Here is a 23,682-nt window from a genome sequence, read left to right on the forward strand (position 1 = left end):
ATTGGCACAGGGGTTTATAGATCTTCTCAGGCAAAGGAGTCACTTATCCGGAGCCCAGTACTGAGATATGCGACACGCCTCATTGGCTCATTGCTATACGGGACAACCACAGCCGCATCAGTCACGCAATGGGAGTTGTGCCTCCTGTACCAAGGTGTGAGGCATTTGCTACCGGCATTTGGAAACTCTACATTCCCACCTGCTACTGCCTTCAACATGGGAGCGGTGCTGGCCGCAAACTTAGCAGGATACAAGGGGAAAGTAACCAAATCCAAGAGCAATGCATGTGGATTTGGTGCAGTGATTACTCGGATCCTTAGACATGTGGGTGTAGACTGTGAGAACCACCAGGTAGCACTGGACAGATCGAACAACATTGCTTGGAACTACCTGGATGTCATTTCTCTAGTAAGTAAGGAGTTCATAGCTGGTCCCCACTCGAGGATCGATCGGGATGGTCCTTACGTCTACGTATTCCAGGACCGAGCGAAGAAAACACTCTACTGCCACCTGCCTCAGATCGGCCTGACTGCTCTACTTTCAGAGGCTGCAGTTGAGTTTCTACCCCCTGCTACCGCACTAGTAGACAAGCCATCCTTCTTCACGCCAAAATATCAGACCAAAGGCAAGGGCGTGGTTGATGAAGAAGGACAAGATGAGGCTGCACAAGCCATTCCAGATGATTCACAACCCCATCAGCTACTCCCATCAGACTCCAGCCAGTACAAGCTGCAAGAGCTTCCACCGAACGCCACTTCGCGCCAGCAACAACATTGGAGAGATCAGAGCATAAAGACAAACAACGACATGCTACACAAGATCTGGGCTGCCATTTCACGTATCAGGCCGTGTCGTTGCCAAAAGGATGATGTAGTTCATCGGGACAACTCTCCATCCAGCTCTGGTTCGGGTTCGAGTGGTACACACATGGTAAGAAAGAGGTCCAAGAGACCCAACGATGCAGGAACATCTGGAGCAGGAGACGAGGAGTAGGAGCTATCACCGGCTATTTTATTTTCTTTTCTATTCTAACGTTTTATGGTCTTATTTTCTGTTAATTTTGAACTGAGTTTTTTTTTAGGTTTCTTAATTATGAGTTCGTATTTCTTTTACATGGTTTCTTTGTTTTATTTGGTTGTGTTTTGTGTAGCTTTTAATTCGTATTCAGCTTTGCCTTGCTAGATAAACCAAATAACTATTATCCAAGGAAAGAGGTTATATCAAGTGTTCCTCGGAATTTCCTCGGTATTTCTTAAAAAAAAAAAAAAATAAGTTCAATGGTAGTCTGTTTCCGAGTCATCATCACCAGATGAATCTGAATCTGGATCTTGGTGAAACTCTCCAATTACTGGTTCATCCTCTACGTGAACGACGGCTTCCTCTCCAAAGTCGGTTAAATCGACTACAAGGCCAACTCCAGCTAAATCTTCTGCTGCACTACAGTTGCCGGATGTGCTTGGTTGTAGTGGGTCTTCCAGCTCAGAACTTCCCTGAACTCGGCCTCTCGGGTTGAGTCTTGTAACAGTAACCCATGGATCATCTCTGTTCCTTACCCGGGGGTACTTGATATAACAAACCTGTAACATTTAGAAAAATTATAAATTAATACACATGATGATGAATCATTCTGAATAATTAACATTTAATTACCTGATCGGCCTGGGAAGCAAGAATGAAAGGATCATAATATTGCAGCTTTCGCCTCGAATTTACTGATATAACACCAAATGCATCTGTTCTCACACCTCGATCTGGGGTGTTGTCGTGCCAATCACAATAGAAAACAGTACAGCGCAATCCAACCATGCCCAAATACTTGATTTCCAAAATCTCATGTATGTGTCCGTAGTATACATCATCTCCTGATGCAGAACAAACGCCAGCATCATAAGTCGTACTCGAACGTCTCCTCTTCTGAGTTGTGAATGCATATCCTCGAGTACAAAATCTCGGATATGACTTCACAACAAAGTTTGGTCCAACGACCATCTCACGTATCCAATCGTCAAATGTTTCACCTCTGGCCAAACCAGCAGACACCTATTAATAGCACATATATATATATTATATCAATAAATGTGAATTAGTATAAATATGTGATAAAATATATTTTAATTTGTTTAAAGCACTCACATAAGTAAACATCCATCCAGTAAATTCTCTCTGCTTCATTTCTTCTAGTTCGTCCTCTGTGGCGTATCTATACTCGAACCGCTTTTCTGCCATGAAAATCCTGTATATGATGACAATAATGTAATTAATTAAGATTTAAATTTCAACTTGTTAAAATAAAAATTTGTAAGCTCATTTATTTACCTCTCATATTGAAGAACGTCTTCGCAGTTGGTGAGCAAATATGTTTGCAAATGACTGCGCTCCTGCTCAGTAAGTCGACGGTCCTTTGGTTTTCCGCTAAGTCGTCCAACGTCTGTGAAAATGTCTGGAACCGTAACATGATATGTTGCCCGTTCGCCTCTATCATCATGCCGAGCAGGTCTTCTGTTTTTGGTCTGAACTTCTGCTGGAAAGTAGTACTCGGCAAAGTTTGAAGTTTCTTCATTGATCATCTGTGCGACTATAGAACCTTCCACCCTACTTAAATTTTTCACCATCTTCTTCAAATGGAACATATACCGCTCATACAGATACATCCATCTATACTGCACAGGACCACCAAGTTCCAATTCTCTTGCCAGGTGAATAACAAGATGCTCCATAACATCAAAAAATGAGGGAGGAAATATCTTCTCAAGGTTGCACTGAATCACGGCTATGTTAGTCTTCAAATTTTCAATACCTTCAAGAGTCACTGATCTCGTGCATAAATCGCGGAAGAAACCACTTATCCCTGCAATTGCTTCATGAACATTTCGTGGTAATATTTCCTTGAAGGCGAACGGAAGGAGGCGCTGCATCATTACATGGCAATCGTGGCTTTTCAAGCCAGTAAACTTTCCTTCCTTTCTGTCGATACAGTTACGCAAATTTGATGCGTAACCGTCTGGAAATTCCACATCGTTTGAAATCCAATCAAAGAACGCATCTTTTCCCGCTGCATCAAGTCGGTATATGGGAAAAGGAGCCCTACCATTCTCATCAACATGAAGTTCTGAACGAGCACATATATCGACTAAATCCAGTCTTGACTTCAAATTATCCTTTGTTTTACCTTGAACATTAAGGATCGTGTTCATGAGATTGTCAAAAAAGTTCTTCTCAATATGCATGACATCTAAATTATGCCTTAGCAGATGATCCTCCCAGTATGGCAGATCCCAGAAAATACTTTTTTTGTGCCAGTTATGTAGTTCTCCAACAGCATCTACCGGAAAACGCTCATGTCCACCGACTTCTGGCGTCCTTTCTGCACCAAAATCTCTTAGTTGTATCTTCAAATCTTTCCCACAAATTTCCGGAGGTGGACTGTCAAACACCCTCTTGTTCTTCGTAAACAAATTCCTACTCCTACGATATGGATGATCAGGTGGTAGGAATCTCCTGTGACAGTCAAACCAACACGTTTTCCTTCCGTGCTTTAGTTGGAAAGCATCAGTGTTATCTTGACAATATGGACATGATAGCCTTCCATGCGTTGTCCATCCAGACAACATACCATATGCTGGAAAATCACTTATTGTCCACATTAGTACTGCCCGCATTTGAAAGTTTTCTTTACACGAAACATCGTATGTTTCAGCACCTTGAGCCCATAGTTGTTGCAACTCATATATTAGTGGCTGAAGAAACACATCAAGTGATCTCTTAGGATGCTCTGGTCCGGGAACGAGAATCGAGAGAAACAAAAACTCTCGTCGCAAGCACAAGTTTGGGGGGAGGTTGTATGGTGTAAGAATGACGGGCCATAGAGAATACTGTCTTCCACTCTTGCCAAACGGACTGAAACCATCAGTACATAATCCAAGGTAGACATTTCTTCTCTCATACGCAAAGTCGGGATACTTTGATTGGAAATGCTTCCACGCTTTTGCATCTGAAGGATGTCTGATCTCACCATCTGTTGAGTGCTCCGCATGCCATCTCATTGGTTGCGCTGTGCGTTCAGACAGATACAACCTCTGCAACCTTTCCGTCAAAGGTAAATACCACATCCTTTTATATGGCACTGGAACTCTTCCAATTGTATCTTTATAACGAGGCTTTCCACAAAATTTGCATGTAACCCGCTGTTCATCCACCCTCCAATAAATCATGCAGTTGTCGCTGCATACATCTATTACCTGATACGATAAACCAAGACCAGCTACGAGTTTCTGAACCTCGTAGTATGAACCAGGAGCTACATTATCCTCGGGTAGAATACCTTTTACAAAATCAGCAATCGCATCCACACAGTCTTCAGCCAAATTATAATCTGTTTTAATGCCCATCAATCTTGTAGCAGATGATAAAGCTGAATGACCATCTCTGCAACCTTCGTACAATGGTTGCTTTCCAGCATCCAACATATCATAAAATCTCCTAGCTTCTGCATTGGGTAAATCTTCCCCTCTAAAATGATCATTTACCATCTGCTCAGTACCTACACCATAATCTACATCCGTTCTAATTGGTTCTTCTAATCTAACCGCTGGCTGAGGTTCACTAGTACTACCATGTTCATAATCAGTTTCCCCATGATGATACCAAATTTTGTAACTTCGTGTAAACCCACTCAAATATAGATGAGTCCAAACATCCCACTCTTTAATAACCTTTCTATTTTTACAATTAGAGCAAGGACATCTTAACATACCTGTTTTTGCTTCCGGTTGTCGGTGAACTAACCCCATGAATTCAGTTATACCTCGTTGGTATTCTTCCGTAAGCAATCTCGTGTTCGGATCCAAATGAGGTCGATCGATCCAAGAACGAAAATAATTTGAAGAAGACATATTTTTTATGAATCAAATTCGTGTGTAAATAGAGTAAGAGGGAGGATGAAGATATGAAGTGAATGAAGAGGAAGAGGAGTGCTTGTATTTATAGTTTAAATCCTGCCGACATACCGAGGAAATTCCGACGGAATTCTGACGGACAAAACTAGTTCGTCGGAATTTCCTCGGAATTTTGTAAAATCCCCCAACGGCTCTCCAACGGCTATAATATTTCCTCGGAATTCATCGGTTTTTTCCGAGGAACAGAGTTTTCCTCGGAATTTCCTCGGAATATTCCGACGGACTGTAGTTTCCTCGGAATTCCGTCGGTATATTCCGAGGAAATTCCGAGGAAACCCAATTTTGTGTTTCCTCGGAATTTCCTCGGAAATTCCTCGGTATATTCCGAGGATTTCATTTTCCGTCAGAATGTCCGTCAGAATATCGCTGTTTTCTTGTAGTGTTAACATATTTATAATTTATTTTATTAAATATTTCCTTGGTGAAACCGTGATGTCTAATAATTATAATCACAGTTAAGATTTGAAATTTTATCAGTTTTTGCAACGTGTTCAATTGCATTGCTCATTGCTATGTAGTTTACTAAGCATGCTACCTGATGAAATCAGCGTGCCCTTTTCGTCTAGAGTGTAGAGTTGACTCCATCTATAAACAAAGTCACCCGATCGAGTTCACTTTCAAGTGTTTGTGACAAGCCATTTTAATACTGTTTTTACATATACGACATGGAAATTATAAGAGTATGAGGATCCGAATTTGATTCGAAATCTATTTTAAAAATATATATGTTTAAAAATTTAAACAGTAGTGGTTGGGAGACCAATGATTCAATAAAGACAGTAAAATAAAACAAATCCCTCTGGTATTACAATATTAACAATGAAGTTGAGTGGTAACATGAATATATAAAAATAGGAGTTTATTTATTTATTATTGATTGATTTTAAATGAAAGTTAATGTTGACAAAAAAAAATGAAAGTTCATAATTCTTCACATGCTATCTGATCTTAGTCATTCTAAATCAATATATGGCCAACATGTTAGAATATCTCCTTTCAATTAAAAAAAAATCGATAGTAATATATAAAACATATATGAACGTGACAGTTTCGATATGTGCAAGTGGAGTAATCAAATATGGTATCAATCCTAAAAAAAAAGTTTTTATATTTAAGAAAATAAATGTAAAAAATAGAATCTATTTTTTTTAAAAAAAATTAAGTATACTTCTAAACAAGTACATATAATCTCAAGAGTTTAAAAAATAATTTGAGACGACATATATGAACTTCTCTATTGAGTACCAATTCTTTTTGTTTTGATATACAATAATTCATCATATATTCTTTATTTTTTATGGTAAAGTTTCCAACACATTTTTCCACCATATACTTGATTCAACTGGCAGACCATTTTTCAAAATGAAAAAACAAAGGCTATGACCCGCCAAGAGTATGAGCCGCTACTGGTTAAGATCCGCAAGCGATTCCTCAGATGGACAAACAAAGCATTTTCATTTGCAGGAAGATTGCAGTTGATCATCTCAGTGATTGGAAGCATCACCAATTTTTGGTGCTCTGCATTTTGCTTACCTCAAAGAAGTATAGATGAGATTGAGAGTATGTGCTCAGCTTTTTTATGGAGTGGGTCACCAAATGTTACTACGAAAGCTAAAATTTCATGGGACGAAGTCTGTAAATCAAAGAAAGAAGGAGGCCTGAGAGTTCGTAGAATCAAGGATGTCTTTATAGTCTTTGCGCTTAAAATGATTTGGAGACTATTTACGGAAGCTGGTTCGATTTGGACTACGTGGGTGAAGCAGTATTTACTTCGTGAGGAGTCCTTCTGGGATGTTATAGAAGGCCATTCAGGCTCCAGCTTCATTCTCTTGCAAAACGGTGGTTCACAATGGGAAATCAGTGCGGTCCTGGTCTGATATTTGGCACCCTATTGGGAGATTGATTGAGGTTGTTGGTGACCAAGGTCGGCTGAAGCTCGGTATTGCTAGAACGGCTTGTATTGCTGATGTACTTCTGGGAAATGATTGGAGGTTTAGAAACACAAGGGACAAGAATGTTCAAAATATGATCCAACAAGTGAGAGATTTCCGGTTGGTGCTTGAGGAGAGCGTTGAGGATTCAGTTCTTTGGAAATCCAATGATAAAACCTATGGGAAAGTATTCTCTGTTTCATCCACCTTGGAAATGGTTCGGGTGCGTCGAGAACATGTCCCTTGGCACAGGCTGCTGTGGTTTGCGCAAGGGATTCCACGATTCGCATTCATTGTTTGGCTAGCGATTAGAGACCGGCTCTCTACTGGAGTTAAAATGCGTGCATGGGATCAGGTCCAAGGCCGTCTGTTCTGTGGTGAGCAGGAAGAGACCAGAGACCACCTATATTTCGTGTGCCCTTACACCTATACCCTCTGGTTGGAGGTGATCGGTACCCTTCTGCAGCCTGCTCCAACCCCATATTGGGAGGAGAATGTAAACGCTATTATGGCAGGTTCACATGATCGAGACTCTCTTTCCAGGTCTCGATCTATTATATATGGCGAAAAAGAAATGATAGAAGACACAGCCGGCCTCCTCAACAGGTGGGTCAGCTTGCAAAGATCATTGATAAAACCGTAAGACATAGAATTTTATCCACAGGTTATATTCGGAAACCAAAGCTGCAAGGTTTACTCTAACACTAGTTTGGTGCTCACATGGATCATAGATAGGCTGTAGGAGATTTATTCTTACCATTCTTTGTTGTAAATAAACTTTCTTTTTTTCTAGCTGATCAATAAATTTAACATTTCAACAAAAAAAAAAAAATGAAAAACAAATTGATTGCCTGAAAATGCTAATCAAGATTATATTCATGATGAAGTGATATGTCAGCATCATTTTCATATTTAAGCTTATAATCTGGTATATTCCTCCATATGAATTTCACCGGTTACAGCCTAGTCAGTTGTCATTTCATGATTTTCTCAAATTTTTTATAGAAATAAAGTTAGGTGAATGGATTTATTAGTAATTTTTGAAAGAAACTTCTGGCTGATGTTGCATATATATCCGAAACGCTATCATTAAAAGAAGGTGACCTAATAATTACCTAACAGGAAAGTCTTTTTGTAATAATCCTAAATTTCCATGAACTTCTTCCACATCTCTACTCTATTTTGTAATTTTCTTTTGCATCTATCAGATAAATTGATAATGCGCAGCCATGTATGCGTTGCGATTATACGCACTAGCCAGTGACGTCATGATACATCTTACCTATCTTTCATTAAACGAAATATGATTATATACACAATTTGCACATAGATTATTGAGTTTAATATAGAAGTATTAGACGCAACGACTTGGAAAGTTTGATCCCAAAAGCAAAGGATAATTGCGAATGTTATTTATCACCTGTCTCCCGTGACCGGGCGGGGAGCGCTTGATCTTCACGCCACTAATTTTGGAGCCAGAACTAAGATAAGGGTTGTTCAGAGGTTGCGAGATGATATAGTGTATGTGAGACTCAAAACATGAAGTCAGATAAAGGTACGGAGAACTAGGGCTGAACATTATATCCGTTGATTCGATTTGTTATTCGTTTCGATTCGATCCAAAAAATCGGATATCCGTAAATTTTTGAAGCAAAACAAATAGTAAAAATCAATATCCGTTAAAATCGAAGCAAATCACAAATACTAAAATTTCGAGAAACGTATATCCAATCCGATCTGTCAGATATGTAGCTACACATATATTTTGATTATATTTAGAGTTTTAAATGTATAAGTTTATATAATTATCACTCTAACATATGATTTTATAAATTATATTCATATTTTTACTTATAAGAGTTATTACATCAAAAAAAAAATTCTTATGACAATTATATATTTTTCTTAAATTTTGTCTTATTATTATTAACTAAGTTTTAAATTTACAAAACATGTAGCTTCGTTACTTCTTTTAATTTTATTTTATATATCATGCAAGAAAGTATTAAAAAAAACAAATTTGTATCGAATTTTATAGATTATTTGTATTAATAAAAAATTATGAGATATTCGTAAGTATTCGTAAATATCTACAAATATCTACATATTTTTTGAATATAATTTTCGAAACAAAGCAAATCGAAAAATTAAATATCCGTAAGCAAATCATAAAAACTGAAAATTCGGCTAGTATTCGATCTGTAGCCAACCCTAACCGAGAACATACGATCATCATTTATAATCTTCGTATGTACATGCAAAGTTGTTTCATGTCGCCGTGATCTCGCTTACAATTGTAGTTAAGCTTGTTTGTGTATCTTATGAAACTAGCAACATCAACTTGTAAGACTAATTTACTTTAACTTAATTAATCACAAACGAATGACTGAAAAGCCCATATGCAACAAGTAGTATCACGACAATGAAGAAGCTTGTGAAACAAGCAAAATTCAACTTGTATGATTCACCGAACAATAATTAAGACAACTACAATTACCAACTCTCTAAGCTATCGATCTTAATGGAACAAAGATAACAACATCATATACGCATACGCCATCTTGGTTTCAATAATTCATATCACAAATTAATCTCTGTTCCTGGAAAACCAGTAAGCAAATCAGCAGAAATCTGCAACGTCGTCATATAAGACTCCACTGGTTCATTGGGCTTAGAGTTCGAGTGTGCTATTGGCTCAAATAACATGCTTGTGTATACTCTGTTTCTCTAGAGTACTAACACCTGGCTTGTTCATGAATTTTCTTATAGTAAGACCTTGTTGGTTTCTGTGGTTCTTTCTCTCTCCACGATATGCCCATCAGATCACATGACTGCGATGGGTGTTCAAATAGTCGAATACAAAGCATGATGTTTGTTAATTATCATTATTCAAGAGCGATTACAAATATCACCGACATGTTATCATGGATTCATAAGGATACTCAAACATTGCAAAGTGAAGTTAATCATGACGAAGTTTGTTATTATTAACTTCATAATGTTTGTTACAACTTTGTTTCATATTTATACTAAGGATCTCGATTTAACCAACATGTTAACCGATTTATCTATTAAGTCTAATAATACTCTCTTATTCTGCGGTCCAGTGCATTATTTATGTTGAACATTCGTTTTGAGAGCTGATACTATTTGCTTTCGGTTTCGTGCACTCATATAACAACCAGAACGACCCTCACTGCAGTTGATAAGAAATAAAAAAAAAACTATACTTATATGTTACATAGTTTTATAACCAAACTTTACGTACCTAGAGTTTTCCAGCGAGCATAAATGCTCTGTAAGCAACATCCTTGACTTGATTCTGATCACCCCAAGCTTCCTTAAACTCATTAATCATCGAAGGTTTTAAAAGCTCTGCTCCTTGCTCCTTAGCCTTCACTAGAGGCTGCCAGGATTTAAAAAACCCTAAATACCCATCAAGCGAAAGCTTATGTGGAATCTCGAGAGCTTTAGGTCTTCCTTGAGTCCCCAATCTTATATTTTTGAAAGGAAACTCTATTGCCTTATAACCATCAAACGCCAAATTCATAGTCGGGGTTCTGTACGGTTTTGTTGAATCCACCAAACGTTTCATGATGGCATCAACCTTTGGGGTAACCACGAGGTCGTTGTAGACCCAAACCGCGATTATACCACCTTCTTTACGAAGAACACGTCTCACTATGGCATAGAATCTTTTAAGGTCGAAATAGTGAAGAGACTGAGCGGCTACAATGAGATCTATGGAGTTTTCTCCACCGAGTTTAGCCACTAGATCGTCGTCTGACATCGATGCTGGAGTGTGAAGGTATGTGACTTTTGGGTGCGGCTTTGCAAGACTGATTTGTTTCTCGTTTATATCAGTTGCCACCACTTTTTCGTAGTAATCAGCGACCTATTTACACATATATGATTGAGATCACGATTAGTTCGTAAAAATTAAAAGATTCAAGTATTTTGAAGGAAATGATGTGGCAAAGGCTTGAGATTTAAAAAAAACTATTTTGGTTTGTTGATAAATTTATAAGTATAGAAAAAATATAACAAAAGCATATGAAGTAGATGAGAAAGGTAACTTACCCCAAGAGCAGCCTGACCGTTGCCGGTCCCAACATCCCAAGCCACCTTATGGTTGCTGGTTCGACCAGCCAACACTTTGTACCATATTGTCGGATATTTTGGCCTTGCGTTCAAGTATTCATTAGCTTGCTTTGCCGTCAGAGTAGCCATTTGAGCCATTTTTTCGTTTTTTTTCTTTCTTTCTCGTTGCTTCTGGTTAATAAACTGCATTTCTGCTTCATGAGTTTACATATAATAGTCTTGAAAATTTGGAAGGAACAAAAACAATCGAATCTCATACTCCACTCAACTTGTAGGTCTCGATTATCAATTAGGACTTAATTATATTTATTCTTTAGAGATAATGATTCTAGACAATGAATCTTTGACAAATACATCCGTGAGAACGCTAATCTGTTGTTCTTGTCAAACTACGAAAACTTACTTGTTACGATAACTTAGAATTAAATATCGCATTTATGCCGCAATCCACTATAGAGAAGATGTTTTAGCAATGTTCTCTACGAATAGAATCAACATTCGACAATTGATCACATTCACATCGGTCATCGGAATATATTAGTCACTTACCCAGGGCCGGCTCGGTGAGCAGTGCGACCTCCCCCGGGGTCCAAATTTTTCATTTTTTTTTAATTGGTTTTTTAAAAAGAAAAAAGCATCTTTAAGAACAAAAATAAATATACATGCTTTGTTTTATATGTTTTATATCTAAATTCAATAACCTTCTATACAATACATTTTTTATAAATTATGTTTAAATTGTGTGTTTTAATTATTATTAGAGGGCCTAAATTTTTTTTTTACCCAAAGATCAATCTATATTATAATAGTTGAGTTTTTGCTCACTTCTCATCGCGCCACGTCGACCTTTTGTGGGCTCCACTTTTAAAAAGTGTGAAAAAGTGTCAAGTCCATGGCTCGAACCCGGGTTATTGAGATATAAACACCAACACTTATACCACTAAGCTAAATGATACTTTGTATATTGATGGCCGAACCTAATATATATTTATGAAGGTTGGAAGTCATTGCTTCTTCGGCTTTCTCTGAGGGTCGGACCTACAAGTGTATTATGGGTTTCATTTTTTAATGGAATTCATCACGTTATATGAAAAAGGCTCAAGTTTCCAACAATTATGGTTTTCCTATATTATAAATTGTTGTCGTTTAACATGAGTTGGGGTTATTTTCACCATTGTCTCAAACAAATCTGAGTTACAGAGTTGCGCCATGTGTGTTCGTAATCTATTTTTTCACCGGTGAACTCTTCATGTTCCCATCTTAAATCACTTTATCATAAATGTTCTTGATTTGTAGCCCCTCTGTAAACCCTATATATATGATTCTCATCTTTGCTGAACCCAATCTGCATCTCCACAAAACTCATTGATTCCTCTTAGCTTTAACCATCTTCTAGAAAAAGTTTCTCTCTGCCTCTCCAGTTGCTCAAACCAGCGTCCCGGCGTCCATCACTCAACCTTCGAGTTCTTCAAACCGGAGTCCCGGCGTCCGTCACTCAACCTTCGAGTCACTCCGTCTTGGTCATAGTAGTCAGAGCATAGCCTTTGGCTTCCTACGCTTATGGGATTCCATGAACTTCAAGAAAAATAAGGAGTTTGTGAGAATCACGGTTCTCTTCCTTGATGAAAAGGTAAGTTAATCTTCGATCTATCACACTTATTTAACATAATTGTTTTAATTGATTTCCTGATTCTTTGTTGAATAATATTATTTGTAGATTTCGTGATTCATGGGTTTACTCCCGTCGGACGTGCTAATCATTACATACCATCTTTGAAAGCAGGTTCCATTGTGAAACTCGATCATTTTGAGGTTGCTAGGTGCTTAAGCATGTACAAGATAATTGATCATCCATTCCGCATTCGTTTTATCTCACTAACCATTATTGATGAAGTCATCACGGGTGCTCCTGAGATCAATCTCCAGTCAAGATTAGACTGTTCGACAATCTCCAAGTGATTTCGAACACAAACCTAGAAACTGGTAAACATACCATATTTGGCAGCTCCAAGCAAGATTACAATCATGCAAATTCAAGTGGAATGACATACCAACAACTGAAACTGGTAATTAGTCAACAGCTTATCCCATATTTTCCTTATTCTTAAAAACCCCACTGTGTTTCTGATCTATTTTTTCATCTACGCAACTTTAGCCTCTGTCATGGATAGCTCTCTCCTAGGGATTGCATTGACTATGGTTTCTGGGAAGAAAAAGATCTTGCTCCTGAAAAAAGACCATGACAACCCTGTTGTAAGCTTTTAGTTTGTGCAGAACAAAAAACCTTGATTTCTTTTCTATTTAGTATAGTGATAGTTGTTGACAATCATTAGTCATTTCCCAATATGTTTTTTATGCGGCATTTCAGAACTATCCATTCCAAGCAGAACAGCAAATGGAAGCTAATCTTTCTGGAAGCTCCTTGACTCCAAGACATAATCAGAAGATAGATGTTGGTGGGAGGTTGATCAAGGGAATACTTCAGAGAAGTGAGACGGCCTAGCCAGACTTCATCTTTTGTACAGCCTGAGCAAAGAGTGAAACCCATAAAACACGAGAGAAGAAAAAACAAAACACGAAATTAACATATTCAGACCTTCTCTCTTGCAGGTCTAACATTTGGCGCCGATGAAACTCAACACCCACGGCAGACGAAGCTGATGCAAGTAAACCTCTCATCAATCATGTTTAAAATCAATCTACGTTTTTCAATCTCACAAATTAAGAAACAATTTTACCTACATGAATCGGAAATTAGTGCCCACATTCCCGACAGAGAAAAAAAGGAGTTGAAGTCCTAACTGTTTTCTCAGTATCAGACTAAACCACACATTCAAGGCCCAGTTATTTTGAAACCCTAACATTTTAAAGCCCTGCTTTTAAAAATAAATTATATTGGGCTATATTTCAGACTTTTTTGTCAATCCCAAATCATCTATACCAAAGTCCAGAAAAAAATATATAAATAAAATAATTTCCTAAGTATGTAATTCTAAAAATGTTGTAAGTTTTTTTTAATATATTACAATTCTATGTTTTTCTAAAAACAATTGGTTAAATAAGAGGAAAAAATTATTTTATTGTTTATTTAAATTGTTAAATTTTTAAATCCAAATTTATTATCTTTTTTCATGCACTGTTTGATTTATATATAAACAACTACCTAAGTAAACACTAACAAGTTCCATCACCCTCAACTTTGAACATATAAGATATGAAAATATCAACATATGACTCCGTTGGTTCATTCTTATATCAAACTCATCAACCTATGTAATTTCCAAAGTTCCATCCATCACATTATAGACAAAAAAACAAAGAAACAATAAAATCCCGTAAACAAAACTATACAATGCACCTATAATGTAGTCGGCTCTGCGCTTACGCGGAGACCATGCACCTAGTAGAATCTATGAGGCTGCCTCCTCGCACCTTGTCCTATAGAAAAGAGAAATGGAGTAAAAATTTCTACAATAAATATTTATTTAAATTGCTGGCATAAATTTATAGCATTGGCCGTATAACACATTATTGTGATTAAATTTCTAAACAACATGATTTCAAGTAAAGACGTTTTGAAAATAAAAAGTAATGAAATACATAAATAACACATAGTTATGATTAGATTTCAAGACCAATGTCACTAAAACGAAATCATGTTTTTTGTTTTAAGTTTCCTATGAAAAAAAGGAAAAAAGTTTGCCAGATACGCCATTTATATACTAATATGGTGGGAACCATCAAATATATGAGAATAAGTTAATAATTACATAACGTTTATGTTAATACATGCCGTATATACAAAATAAATGATTATATAGTAGGAACATCACAATCGGGTTTAATTGATTTTAAAATTAGTTAATAAGGTCAATTCGTAATATATTAAACTTAAATCCAATTAACAAAATCCGACCCGATCCAACCCATAAACCCGGCCCATGTTCAAAATTCTCGCGAGTTTCGTTTTTAGCTTAATCGAAACTTCTTTTTGCCATCCAAAAACTTCTTTCTTATCAAACCACTGGAAAAAAAAATTGCATTCACCTCCACGCTAACACAAACGTAAAATTAAGAACTTAGTAAAGAACAGTTCAATTCAACATATCATAAAGCACAATTGTTGTACCTTGTATCATTCACATCCATAGAACCTTCGACCCGGATTTTTGTTTGTCCATGCTTGAGATATCTTCGCTGATAACCCACAATAACAAAGCACATTGCCTTCCCTTGCCGTGCTTCTTCGCTTATGGCTGGATCCTCCACCAAATTCCATCTCTCTCTATGTTACTATTTCTTTGTTACAAATCGGATTTTTTCTTATGAACCCTATAAAATTTGCTATTTGGCAAAGATAAGTGACATAACTTGAACACAGGTCGGGTTTATAGGTTGAGTCGGGTCGGATTTTGTTAATTGAGTTTAAGTTTAATATATTATGAATTGACTCCAATAACTAATTTAAAATCATTTAAATCCGATTTTGATGTTTCCACCATATAATCATTTACTTAATATATGTGGCGTGTATTAATATAAATGTTTTATACATATTCTCATACATTGGATGATTTTCACCCTATTAGTTTATATATGGTGCAGCTGGAGAATTTTTTTCCTTAAAAAAATAAAACCATGGAGTTTCTGTCCTCGTATCATGAATGAACGTCATCATATCACACGTGAACACATGCAACGGCGTCGGATTAAATCTCATTCTGAGATGAGCTTTGAGTTAGGCAAAGCCTAAAATTTCCTTACAAGAACAGTTCTTCCTGGGCCTCTTAATGTTTTGAAAAAAACAAATTCAAACCTACAGGTACAAACTATTTAGCGGTGAAATTGTGGCCCAACGGGAATCTCGGCCTCGTAGGTAGGCGATCGTTGTCACCGACGAACGTGAATCTCGTCTGTTGTTATGTTTTGTTTTTGGCCACTCACCCTTATCATCGAGAAACATCAATCTCTGAGATACGTGGCTCCATTGCCTTCCACATTTTTGTTGCATGCGAAGAAGAAAGACGAGTTGTTGAGACTGTTTGTCTGAAACTCTGAAAGAAAAAAGGTACGAAAATGACGGAGGAAACACCAAGGTATGTCTCAGTCATCACCCCCTTAGTTCTTGATCTCACCTGTGATCTTAGTGATTTATCAGATTTTTTCTTCTTCTTGGGAGTGGTTTTGTAGATATGCTGTAGTTACTGGAGCAAACAGGGGAATTGGGTTGGAGATCTGCAGACAATTAGCGAGCAATGGGATAAGGGTTGTTTTGACATCTAGAGATGTGAAGAGAGGACTTGAAGCTGTTGAAACACTGAGGCAGGAGATTGGAGTTTCTGATCAAAGCCTTCTCTTTCATCAGCTTGATGTCACTGATCCTGCTAGTGTCACATCTCTTGCCGAGTTTGTGAAAACCCAATTTGGAAAACTCGACATATTGGTATGATTAAGCTAGTGGATTTTTTTCTGATTAAGCTGCTCCTATTAGACTTTTGATTAACAGTTCTAGTAACGCTTAATCTTGAAAAAGCCAATTAGGTTTGCCTACTTTATGAACTTACATGTTGTGAACAAATGTGAATTAACCTCGAAGAAAACAAATAGAAGTGATATTATGAATGTGGTATTTTCGGCAATTTACCTTAAAAAAATCTTTATCTACTAAAAACCATGTCATTTTACTGATGTACATAAATTTAAAAAAGTTCTATAATTAACAGCAACGTTGAGTGATCTTTTGATTGCTTTACAGATAAATAATGCAGGGGTTGGTGGTACAATCACTGATGTTGAAACTCTACAAGCTGGAGCAGGGAAAGTAAGTATATTTGTTAAATAATAATCACTGAATCTTTGTCATAGTCTAATGCTATCTTCATGATTCCACATGGCAGGTAGGTTTCAACTGGGAGGAAACTATCACTGAGAATTATGAGCTAGCTAAAGAATGCATGAATATTAATTACTATGGACCAAAGAGAATGTGTGAGGCGTTTATTCCACTCTTGAAGTTATCTGATTCTCCTAGAATCGTCAATGTATCATCCTTCATGGGTCAACTAAAGGTACGAACAAAAAACATTCAAGAATGCTTGAGATATGTTGGCAGAGAAACCCTATTTTTACATTATTACGTTTGGTTAATGTTTAATATAGAATATATTTAACGAATGGGCAAAAGGAGTTCTGAGCGACGCAGAGAATCTAACTGAGGAGAGAATCGACGAAGTAATTAACAAACTTCTCGAAGAATTCAAAGAAGGAAAGGTTAAGACAAAAGACTGGGCTAGTGTTATGGCCGCTTACGTGGTTTCCAAGGCAGGGCTGAACGGTTACACGAGGATCATAGCCAAGAAACATCCTGAGATTCGCGTGAATGCTGTTTGTCCTGGCTTTGTTAAGACAGATATGAATTACAACACTGGAGTTTTGTCTGTGGAAGAAGGAGCATCAAGTCCTGTGAGGTTGGCTTTGCTTCCACATCAAGAAACTAATTCTGGTTGTTTCTTTTACCGCAAGCAACTCTCAGAGTTCTGAATTTTCTGCATGAGAAGTATCATAAACCTCCAAAAAAGTAATTAATGTAATCGGAGAATGATTGTTTAATCTACATAATGATATTGTCACAGAGATTGAGCTAGCTCAATCAACATATTGTTATTCATCTCATGCATGAATACATTCACATACAAGGCTACAAGTGTAACAGTTATATGTTGGTCTAATACATTGCTTTTACTTATAAAATGAATAAACAGTTTATGTATATGACCCGGATTATCTTAAGAGTCATGTTCTTCACCTGCTTCAGGGGGTACACCAGAAGCTTCTTCTTCTGTAGGGTTTGCTTCAGACTCATGTTCTTCGTTGGTTTCGGTTTTGTCTTCCTCAGAAGTGCGTTTGTGGTTAGCAGCGGCTAGGACATGACTGTAGTTACCTTTCTCGAGGAAAAGCTGATTGAAATGGACCTTACAGTAAAGGATACCATTGAGAGCAGCATATGAAGAGTGTGTTAATGGGCAGCCACCGTGTGCACATCTAAAGCAAGTCTTGTGGTAAGATTCTCCTTCCATTGTTATCTTCTCTAGGGGATAAACAGTTTTCTTGCAAGCTGCACATTTGTCTTGTGTTCCGCTAAAGAAGGATGATAACTTGCTTGGAGCCCTCGTCTAGAGATTCAAACATAAAATCAGATTAAAAAAATAAATAAAAAAGGAGAAACAAAAACAGAGGAATATGTGCATACCATTTCATTCGATTTATCTGTCTTTCCTGCTGCAAATAATTACATAGTAGCCAAGATTGTTAGCCTTTCAACGGAGGTTAAAAGAACAAAGCAGAAGGATTTTGGTAACTAACCTGTCTGAAAATTCTTGCTGAAGTTTCCAGATTCTTTAAAGAGCTGTTCAAAATGGGGCTTGCAGTACAGAACTCCATCCATGGATGAGTAGTTGCTAATCTGAGAAAGAAAAAAGAAAGATTCTCTTTTGTTTTTCTCCACAGAACCAAAAGAACAACAATGGTGTAAGAATAAGAAGAACAGAGAGGAAGAAGATAGATACCACGAGAGTGCCATTGCAATGGCTGCACCTGAAGCATGACTTGTGGTAAGGCATACCTTCCAAAGTCATCAAATCCATAACGTATACAGTCTTGTCACACGCCTTACATTTGTCTAGTGTACCTGTAAACGCCATTGTTCTCTCTTCTTCCTTTGCCTTCAGATCACAAAAAGAAATCAAACTCCGTTTTTGTCCAATCTATATGAGCTTTCTGACTTTATTCAAATTCTTGAATTGAGTTTTTTTTTTCTAATGGTTGAGATTCGAATGAGGAGAACCCTTTAAATATTTAATCTCTATATTCTATAATCTAATTTCGGCTAAATTTATTTTTATTCCATTTTGAAGTATTTATCAAGGGAGGGACGCATGAAAACATGCCATTATTGTAAACGTTTAAAACTTTTAACCATTGCTTAATTGACCTCTACTCAAAGCCAGTTCTAAACTTTTCAAGACCACAAGTCCAAAACAAAAACAAAAATAGCTGAATTTTTTTTTTAAAAAAGAAAGTTATGCACATGATCATAATCAAACCCAGCCTCTCGCATAGTTACAGCGGCCAACAAACCACTAGACAATTGACAGTTTTGGAAAATAGTTATATATTTAATAAATTGGCGGGTGCAAGCCTGTGCCAAGAGCCGGTTATGCCTCTACTGATCAGTCGACAGTTGTAAGCATGATTTGTTGTGTGGCTAGAAAGATCAGTTATGAAAAACTAGGTTGAGAAATTGAAACGTGCAAAGAAACATAAATGATAATATGGGGGTTAATACTGTATATATTGTAAAGATGATCGTCATCTTGACATTATCCAATTCTACAGGGGTCCGTCCTTTCTTTATTATCAAGAAAAGTCTCAAAACTCAGGAAAGAACTTATAAAATGTAGGGGTCATATATGAAATCATTATTGAGAAAAGGAGGATTGCCTTGAAATAATAACAGAAAATCAAGATATTAATGCGAACTAATAGAAAGTTCAAGGGCCATATGTATAAATAAAAGCTAAAAGAGTGAGAAACTCTGAAAGAAGTGGAAAATCCATTGACGCGCCCGCCCCCTGTAACAAGAAGGACGGAGAGCGTGACCCGTCACTTTCTATATTCCCTGTAACCCAAATTTTTTCCCGAGAAAATGTTCCGTTACGCATTCTCTTCTTCAGTTTTGTGAATAAACGAATCGGAACTCTCGATTCGTTTTTCCTTGTCGGTTATCGGCTTATACGAACACTCCGATCTCGCTCGCCCTGAGTTCCACGATCAGTTTCTTAAAACCCTAGGTTGTGCATTCTCTCATACTTGTGATGAATAACAACAGAGGAAGATATCCACCGGGGATGGGAACGGGACGTGGAGCGCCGCCTAATCCCGATTATCAATCGCAGAACCATCATCAGCAACAGTGGACAAGACGCGCTCAGCTTCCTGGAAACGCTAATGAGGTCCAGAAGACGACGTCTCCGCCGCCCGTAGCTAGCAGCGACCCTAAGTAAGTTACCGTTTCTTGGAAAAACAACTGCTCAGTACGTTATGAATGATTGTAGAAAGCTATCTGTGTACTGTGATTTGAATTTAGGAAGAAGCTTATTATTATCAGACTGTGTTCTCCGTTTACTCTCAGTGGCCAAGATTGGAAGGCAACGTTGAGGCTCCCACCTCCCGATACTCGTTACCAGACTGCGGTACGAGATTTTCTAATGAGTGGACAAGTCTCCTTATGTGTATGTGAACCTTTCTTGTTTTTTTTTTTTGTGTGCAGGATGTGACAGCTACTAAAGGAAACGAATTCGAAGATTACTTTCTGAAAAGAGATCTGCTCAAGGGGATATACGAGAAGGGCTTCGAGAAGCCATCTCCTATTCAAGAAGAGAGCATTCCCATTGCTTTAACCGGTAGTGATATTCTTGCTAGAGCCAAAAACGGCACAGGGAAGACTGGTGCCTTCTGCATCCCAGTCCTAGAGAGAATTGATCCTAATACCAATGTTATTCAAGGTAATGCTCGTTCCCTTTTCGAACTCCCTCTTTTATTTGTGAAAATTATTAGTTACTCTCTGACTGTGTTTCTTGTTTTTTGTTATACAGCCATGATTCTAGTTCCAACACGAGAGCTAGCTCTTCAGACATCACAGGTTTGCAAGGAGCTTTCCAAGTACTTGAACATCCAGGTTATGGTCACCACTGGTGGTACCAGTCTGAGAGATGATATCATGCGGTTACATCAACCTGTGCATCTGCTCGTTGGAACTCCTGGAAGGATCTTGGATCTTACCAAAAAGGGAGTTTGTGTTTTGAAAGACTGTACGATGCTTGTCATGGATGAGGTGAGCTCCTGATTGCTTTTGCTAATATCTAGGCCTCAAATTTATTGTTATCTATCTTGTGTTATAAGATTCAAAGTTTCTGACTCCTTACAAACTATCTTACCAGGCCGACAAGCTTTTATCGGCAGAGTTCCAACCTTCTCTAGAGGAATTGATACAGTTTCTGCCACAGAATCGTCAGTTTTTGATGTATTCCGCTACATTTCCTGTTACTGTGAAAGCCTTTAAGGATCGACATCTCCGGAAGCCATATGTTATCAATCTCATGGATCAACTCACGCTTATGGGTGTCACACAATATTACGCTTTTGTTGAAGAGAGACAGAAGGTTCACTGCCTCAACACACTGTTCTCTAAGGTCAGATGTTCTAGAACAATCTCAGTAACTACATAAGGATATGCCTACTCGATTTGGATGATCTAAAATAGTTATTGTATTTGATTGCAGCTGCAAATAAACCAATCGATCATCTTTTGCAACTCTGTCAATCGCGTGGAACTGTTGGCAAAGAAAATTACAGAACTCGGTTATTCGTGCTTCTACATTCATGCGAAGATGGTTCAAGACCATAGGAACAGAGTGTTCCATGAGTTCCGCAATGGTGCTTGCAGAAATCTCGTTTGCACTGGTATGCTTTGTGTCCTTACGAGCATGTACTTTGAACAATGATCAACGTGTACATGATGCCTGAATGTTTATGACTGATTGGAAAATGAACTGGTGCAGATCTGTTTACTCGTGGAATTGACATTCAAGCTGTGAATGTAGTGATTAACTTTGATTTTCCTAGGACGTCTGAGTCGTATCTACACAGGGTAAGTCGAAACAAAACCTATTTCTGATCTAGCTTCTGTAGTACAACCTCGTTTTCTTCGTAATACATGCTGTGAAATGTTCAGGTGGGCCGATCAGGACGTTTTGGACACCTTGGGTTAGCTGTGAATTTGGTAACCTATGAGGACCGTTTTAAAATGTATGTTGCTTTTAGCCTCTTACCTTGTTTTAGTTTTCTCTGTCAGTCATTTGTCATTGTTTTTGAAAACAGGTATCAGACTGAGCAAGAACTTGGCACTGAAATCAAACCAATTCCTTCGAATATCGATCAAGCAATCTACTGCCAGTAACTGTAACCGCACGAGAAAATGTTTCCACCCGAAGAGACACAGTGTTGATGAGAATGGTGAGGCAAAATCTTTTCTCTTAGCTTTGTCAAAAACATCATTTAATTGCTTCTTAAAACTAATGTCCCGCGATGTTCAGGTGTTTCTCAAGCTAGAAGGAGATGAGGGAACTGATACTTGGTGGTTCATGTAAAGACAGACTCGTTACATGGACGCACCGGAGTTGTTTGGTTCGGTTTGGTTTCAAATCTCTCTCTAGACTTTGTTTTGTGGTTCGAATGAAACCTTTTTTAACGTTGGCACTTCTCTAACTTGCGAGTAAGATAGAACATGGCTCTCCTCCTCTTTTTTTTTTTTTTTTTTTTTTCTTGTTGGGTTTTATTTGAATGACTATGGGCTTTAGCCCATTTATGATCTTCCTATTACGACAATTGCATAAAAAAAATTCTCCAATCCAGACCTAAATTAATTTAGCTTGTTTTGTAATTCACAAGATTACCAAAAAATCTGTGGATTTCAAAGTTAAATTTATCATACAATGATTTGCTATGTTATTTCTATAGTGTTGTCCATTGAAGCTTTTGTTTTGAAGAATTTCTTTTTCAAAATAACACATTTGATTCAGATTTTTTGGTGGAGATATCTCGTTATTTGATAAAAGATATGTCGCATTTAATTCTTTCATGAAAATAAACATATATGAAACATATGTAGCAGAGAAAGAAGCATATATATGAAATACTGAAACAATAATATTTATTAAAAATTAAAATAGTGATAATGAAACTGCTACTTTGACTTGTAGCTGACCACATTTATGGAGATATCAAACAGACCCCATCTTTGGTCTGCAAGGTTATGACACAATAGTATCTTCTCTTTCTTTGACTCTTTGTAATCCCTAAGCCTAGACGCATTACATGTCGAGTTTCTATTGGCTTGTTCTTTGACTTTGTAATTTTTTTATACTAAGAAACTAGCAATAATTCGAGTAAAAAGCTCACCACAGAAAACTTTGGCAAAAATAACTCTCATAAAGTCATAATATAAAAGAAAACATATGTATAAATGGCCACTGTTCTCGTTTTTACTATTATAATTTAAATTTAAAACGTGTTTGTCGCATCAAACTGATTCTCCTTTCGGCTCTACCAGTCTACAAAGTCATTGTCGTCTCCATTACTTCAACTTCTGCTTCCTTTCTTTAATAACTTGTTCAATAATTTTCGTAAGACAAAAAACAATAATAAATGTATCACTCTGATTTTTGTTTCCCGGCTAAAGAAGAGGGATGTCACGTAAGATCCGCCATTAATGCTCTTTTTTATTTTGTTTCCTGTTTCTTGCAATTTGAAAACCTGAGAACCCTAGCCCACTTCTTTACTTTGTCTTAGCTGTTTTCGACAACCCTAATGAGGATAATATCAATCACATTCACTCACCTTCAAAAATAGAAATTTTTTTAAACTGAAATTATATTATTTTCTCAAAGAAAATTACTTAGATGTAATTACTCACCCCATTAGGCAAACACAATTTTTTGCTAAATTCTATTAATCAAAATCTCAAAGATATAGGATTTGGAAGATACCATAGGTCCATAGGAAACCCTTTTGTATTTACATTTCTCAACAAAAATACAAAAAATCCGAATATTTGCAATCATGATTTTACGACCTGT

At 37.2% G+C, this 23,682-nt stretch overlaps 4 protein-coding genes across 8 annotated transcripts; 2 read left to right on the forward strand and 2 right to left on the reverse strand.

Annotated features, from left to right (window-relative positions):
- Positions 1-9,227: 9,227 nt before the first annotated feature.
- LOC106411579 (putative methyltransferase DDB_G0268948) lies at positions 9,228-11,228 on the reverse strand. 2 transcript variants are annotated; one of them, XM_022707490.2, is made up of 3 exons: positions 10,967-11,228; positions 10,155-10,781; positions 9,228-9,717 (listed from the first exon to the last, which is right to left on the reverse strand). In XM_022707490.2, the coding sequence occupies exons 1-2, from the start codon at positions 11,174-11,176 to the stop codon at positions 10,155-10,157; spliced, it is 837 nt and encodes a 278-aa protein (XP_022563211.1). In that variant the 5' UTR covers positions 11,177-11,228; the 3' UTR covers positions 9,228-9,717. The 2 variants fall into 2 exon arrangements, with proteins under 2 accessions (XP_022563211.1, XP_013707822.1); XM_013852368.3 differs by lacking the exon at positions 9,228-9,717 and adding an exon at positions 9,849-10,082.
- A 4,605-nt stretch (positions 11,229-15,833) lies between these two features.
- On the forward strand, positions 15,834-17,756 carry LOC106416137 ((+)-neomenthol dehydrogenase). Its single transcript, XM_013856971.3, has 5 exons — positions 15,834-16,083; positions 16,178-16,430; positions 16,743-16,808; positions 16,885-17,055; positions 17,147-17,756. Exons 1-5 carry the CDS (start codon positions 16,064-16,066, stop codon positions 17,525-17,527), a joined length of 891 nt encoding a protein of 296 aa, XP_013712425.1. The 5' UTR covers positions 15,834-16,063; the 3' UTR covers positions 17,528-17,756.
- On the reverse strand, positions 17,465-18,737 carry LOC106416156 (LIM domain-containing protein PLIM2c). Of its 2 annotated transcripts, none has more exons than XM_013856990.3 (4): positions 18,553-18,737; positions 18,350-18,449; positions 18,237-18,265; positions 17,465-18,159 (listed from the first exon to the last, which is right to left on the reverse strand). In XM_013856990.3, the coding sequence occupies exons 1-4, from the start codon at positions 18,685-18,687 to the stop codon at positions 17,773-17,775; spliced, it is 651 nt and encodes a 216-aa protein (XP_013712444.1). In that variant the 5' UTR covers positions 18,688-18,737; the 3' UTR covers positions 17,465-17,772. The 2 variants fall into 2 exon arrangements, with proteins under 2 accessions (XP_013712444.1, XP_022564165.1); XM_022708444.2 differs by having other exon boundaries at positions 18,237-18,262; positions 18,553-18,696.
- An 850-nt stretch (positions 18,738-19,587) lies between these two features.
- Positions 19,588-22,357, forward strand: LOC106411846 (DEAD-box ATP-dependent RNA helicase 12). Of its 3 annotated transcripts, none has more exons than XM_013852691.3 (10): positions 19,588-20,045; positions 20,178-20,238; positions 20,316-20,550; positions 20,641-20,879; positions 20,986-21,237; positions 21,328-21,508; positions 21,607-21,695; positions 21,780-21,853; positions 21,926-22,060; positions 22,141-22,357. In XM_013852691.3, the coding sequence occupies exons 1-9, from the start codon at positions 19,861-19,863 to the stop codon at positions 22,002-22,004; spliced, it is 1,395 nt and encodes a 464-aa protein (XP_013708145.1). In that variant the 5' UTR covers positions 19,588-19,860; the 3' UTR covers positions 22,005-22,060; positions 22,141-22,357. The 3 variants fall into 3 exon arrangements, with proteins under 3 accessions (XP_013708145.1, XP_013708143.1, XP_013708144.1); XM_013852689.3 differs by having other exon boundaries at positions 19,592-20,045; positions 20,133-20,238; XM_013852690.3 differs by having other exon boundaries at positions 19,593-20,045; positions 20,154-20,238.
- The last annotated feature ends 1,325 nt before the right edge of the window (positions 22,358-23,682 follow it).

The sequence above is a fragment of the Brassica napus genome, chromosome C8, assembly GCF_020379485.1.
Source record: "Brassica napus cultivar Da-Ae chromosome C8, Da-Ae, whole genome shotgun sequence".
Taxonomy (NCBI): domain Eukaryota; kingdom Viridiplantae; phylum Streptophyta; class Magnoliopsida; order Brassicales; family Brassicaceae; genus Brassica; species Brassica napus.

Bases quoted from the DNA above. Each gene is read 5' to 3' on its own strand.
- LOC106411579 (XM_022707490.2), bottom strand. From the start codon at position 11,176: ATGCAGTTTATTAACCAGAAGCAACGAGAAAGAAAGAAAAAAAACGAA. The intron at 10,782-10,966 runs GTAAGTTACCTT...ATGTGTAAATAG, and splicing joins ACGGTCAGGCTGCTCTTGGG to GTCGCTGATTACTACGAAAA.
- LOC106416137 (XM_013856971.3), top strand. From the start codon at position 16,064: ATGACGGAGGAAACACCAAG. The intron at 16,431-16,742 runs GTATGATTAAGC...ATTGCTTTACAG, and splicing joins TTGGAAAACTCGACATATTG to ATAAATAATGCAGGGGTTGG. The intron at 16,809-16,884 runs GTAAGTATATTT...TCCACATGGCAG, and splicing joins TACAAGCTGGAGCAGGGAAA to GTAGGTTTCAACTGGGAGGA.
- LOC106416156 (XM_013856990.3), bottom strand. From the start codon at position 18,687: ATGGCGTTTACAGGTACACTAGACAAATGTAAGGCGTGTGACAAGACT. The intron at 18,450-18,552 runs GTATCTATCTTC...TTTCTTTCTCAG, and splicing joins ATTGCAATGGCACTCTCGTG to ATTAGCAACTACTCATCCAT. The intron at 18,266-18,349 runs GTTAGTTACCAA...AATTATTTGCAG, and splicing joins CAGCAAGAATTTTCAGACAG to CAGGAAAGACAGATAAATCG.
- LOC106411846 (XM_013852689.3), top strand. From the start codon at position 19,861: ATGAATAACAACAGAGGAAGATATCCACCGGGGATGGGAACGGGACGT. The intron at 20,239-20,315 runs GTACGAGATTTT...TTTTGTGTGCAG, and splicing joins ATACTCGTTACCAGACTGCG to GATGTGACAGCTACTAAAGG. The intron at 21,238-21,327 runs GTCAGATGTTCT...ATTTGATTGCAG, and splicing joins TCAACACACTGTTCTCTAAG to CTGCAAATAAACCAATCGAT.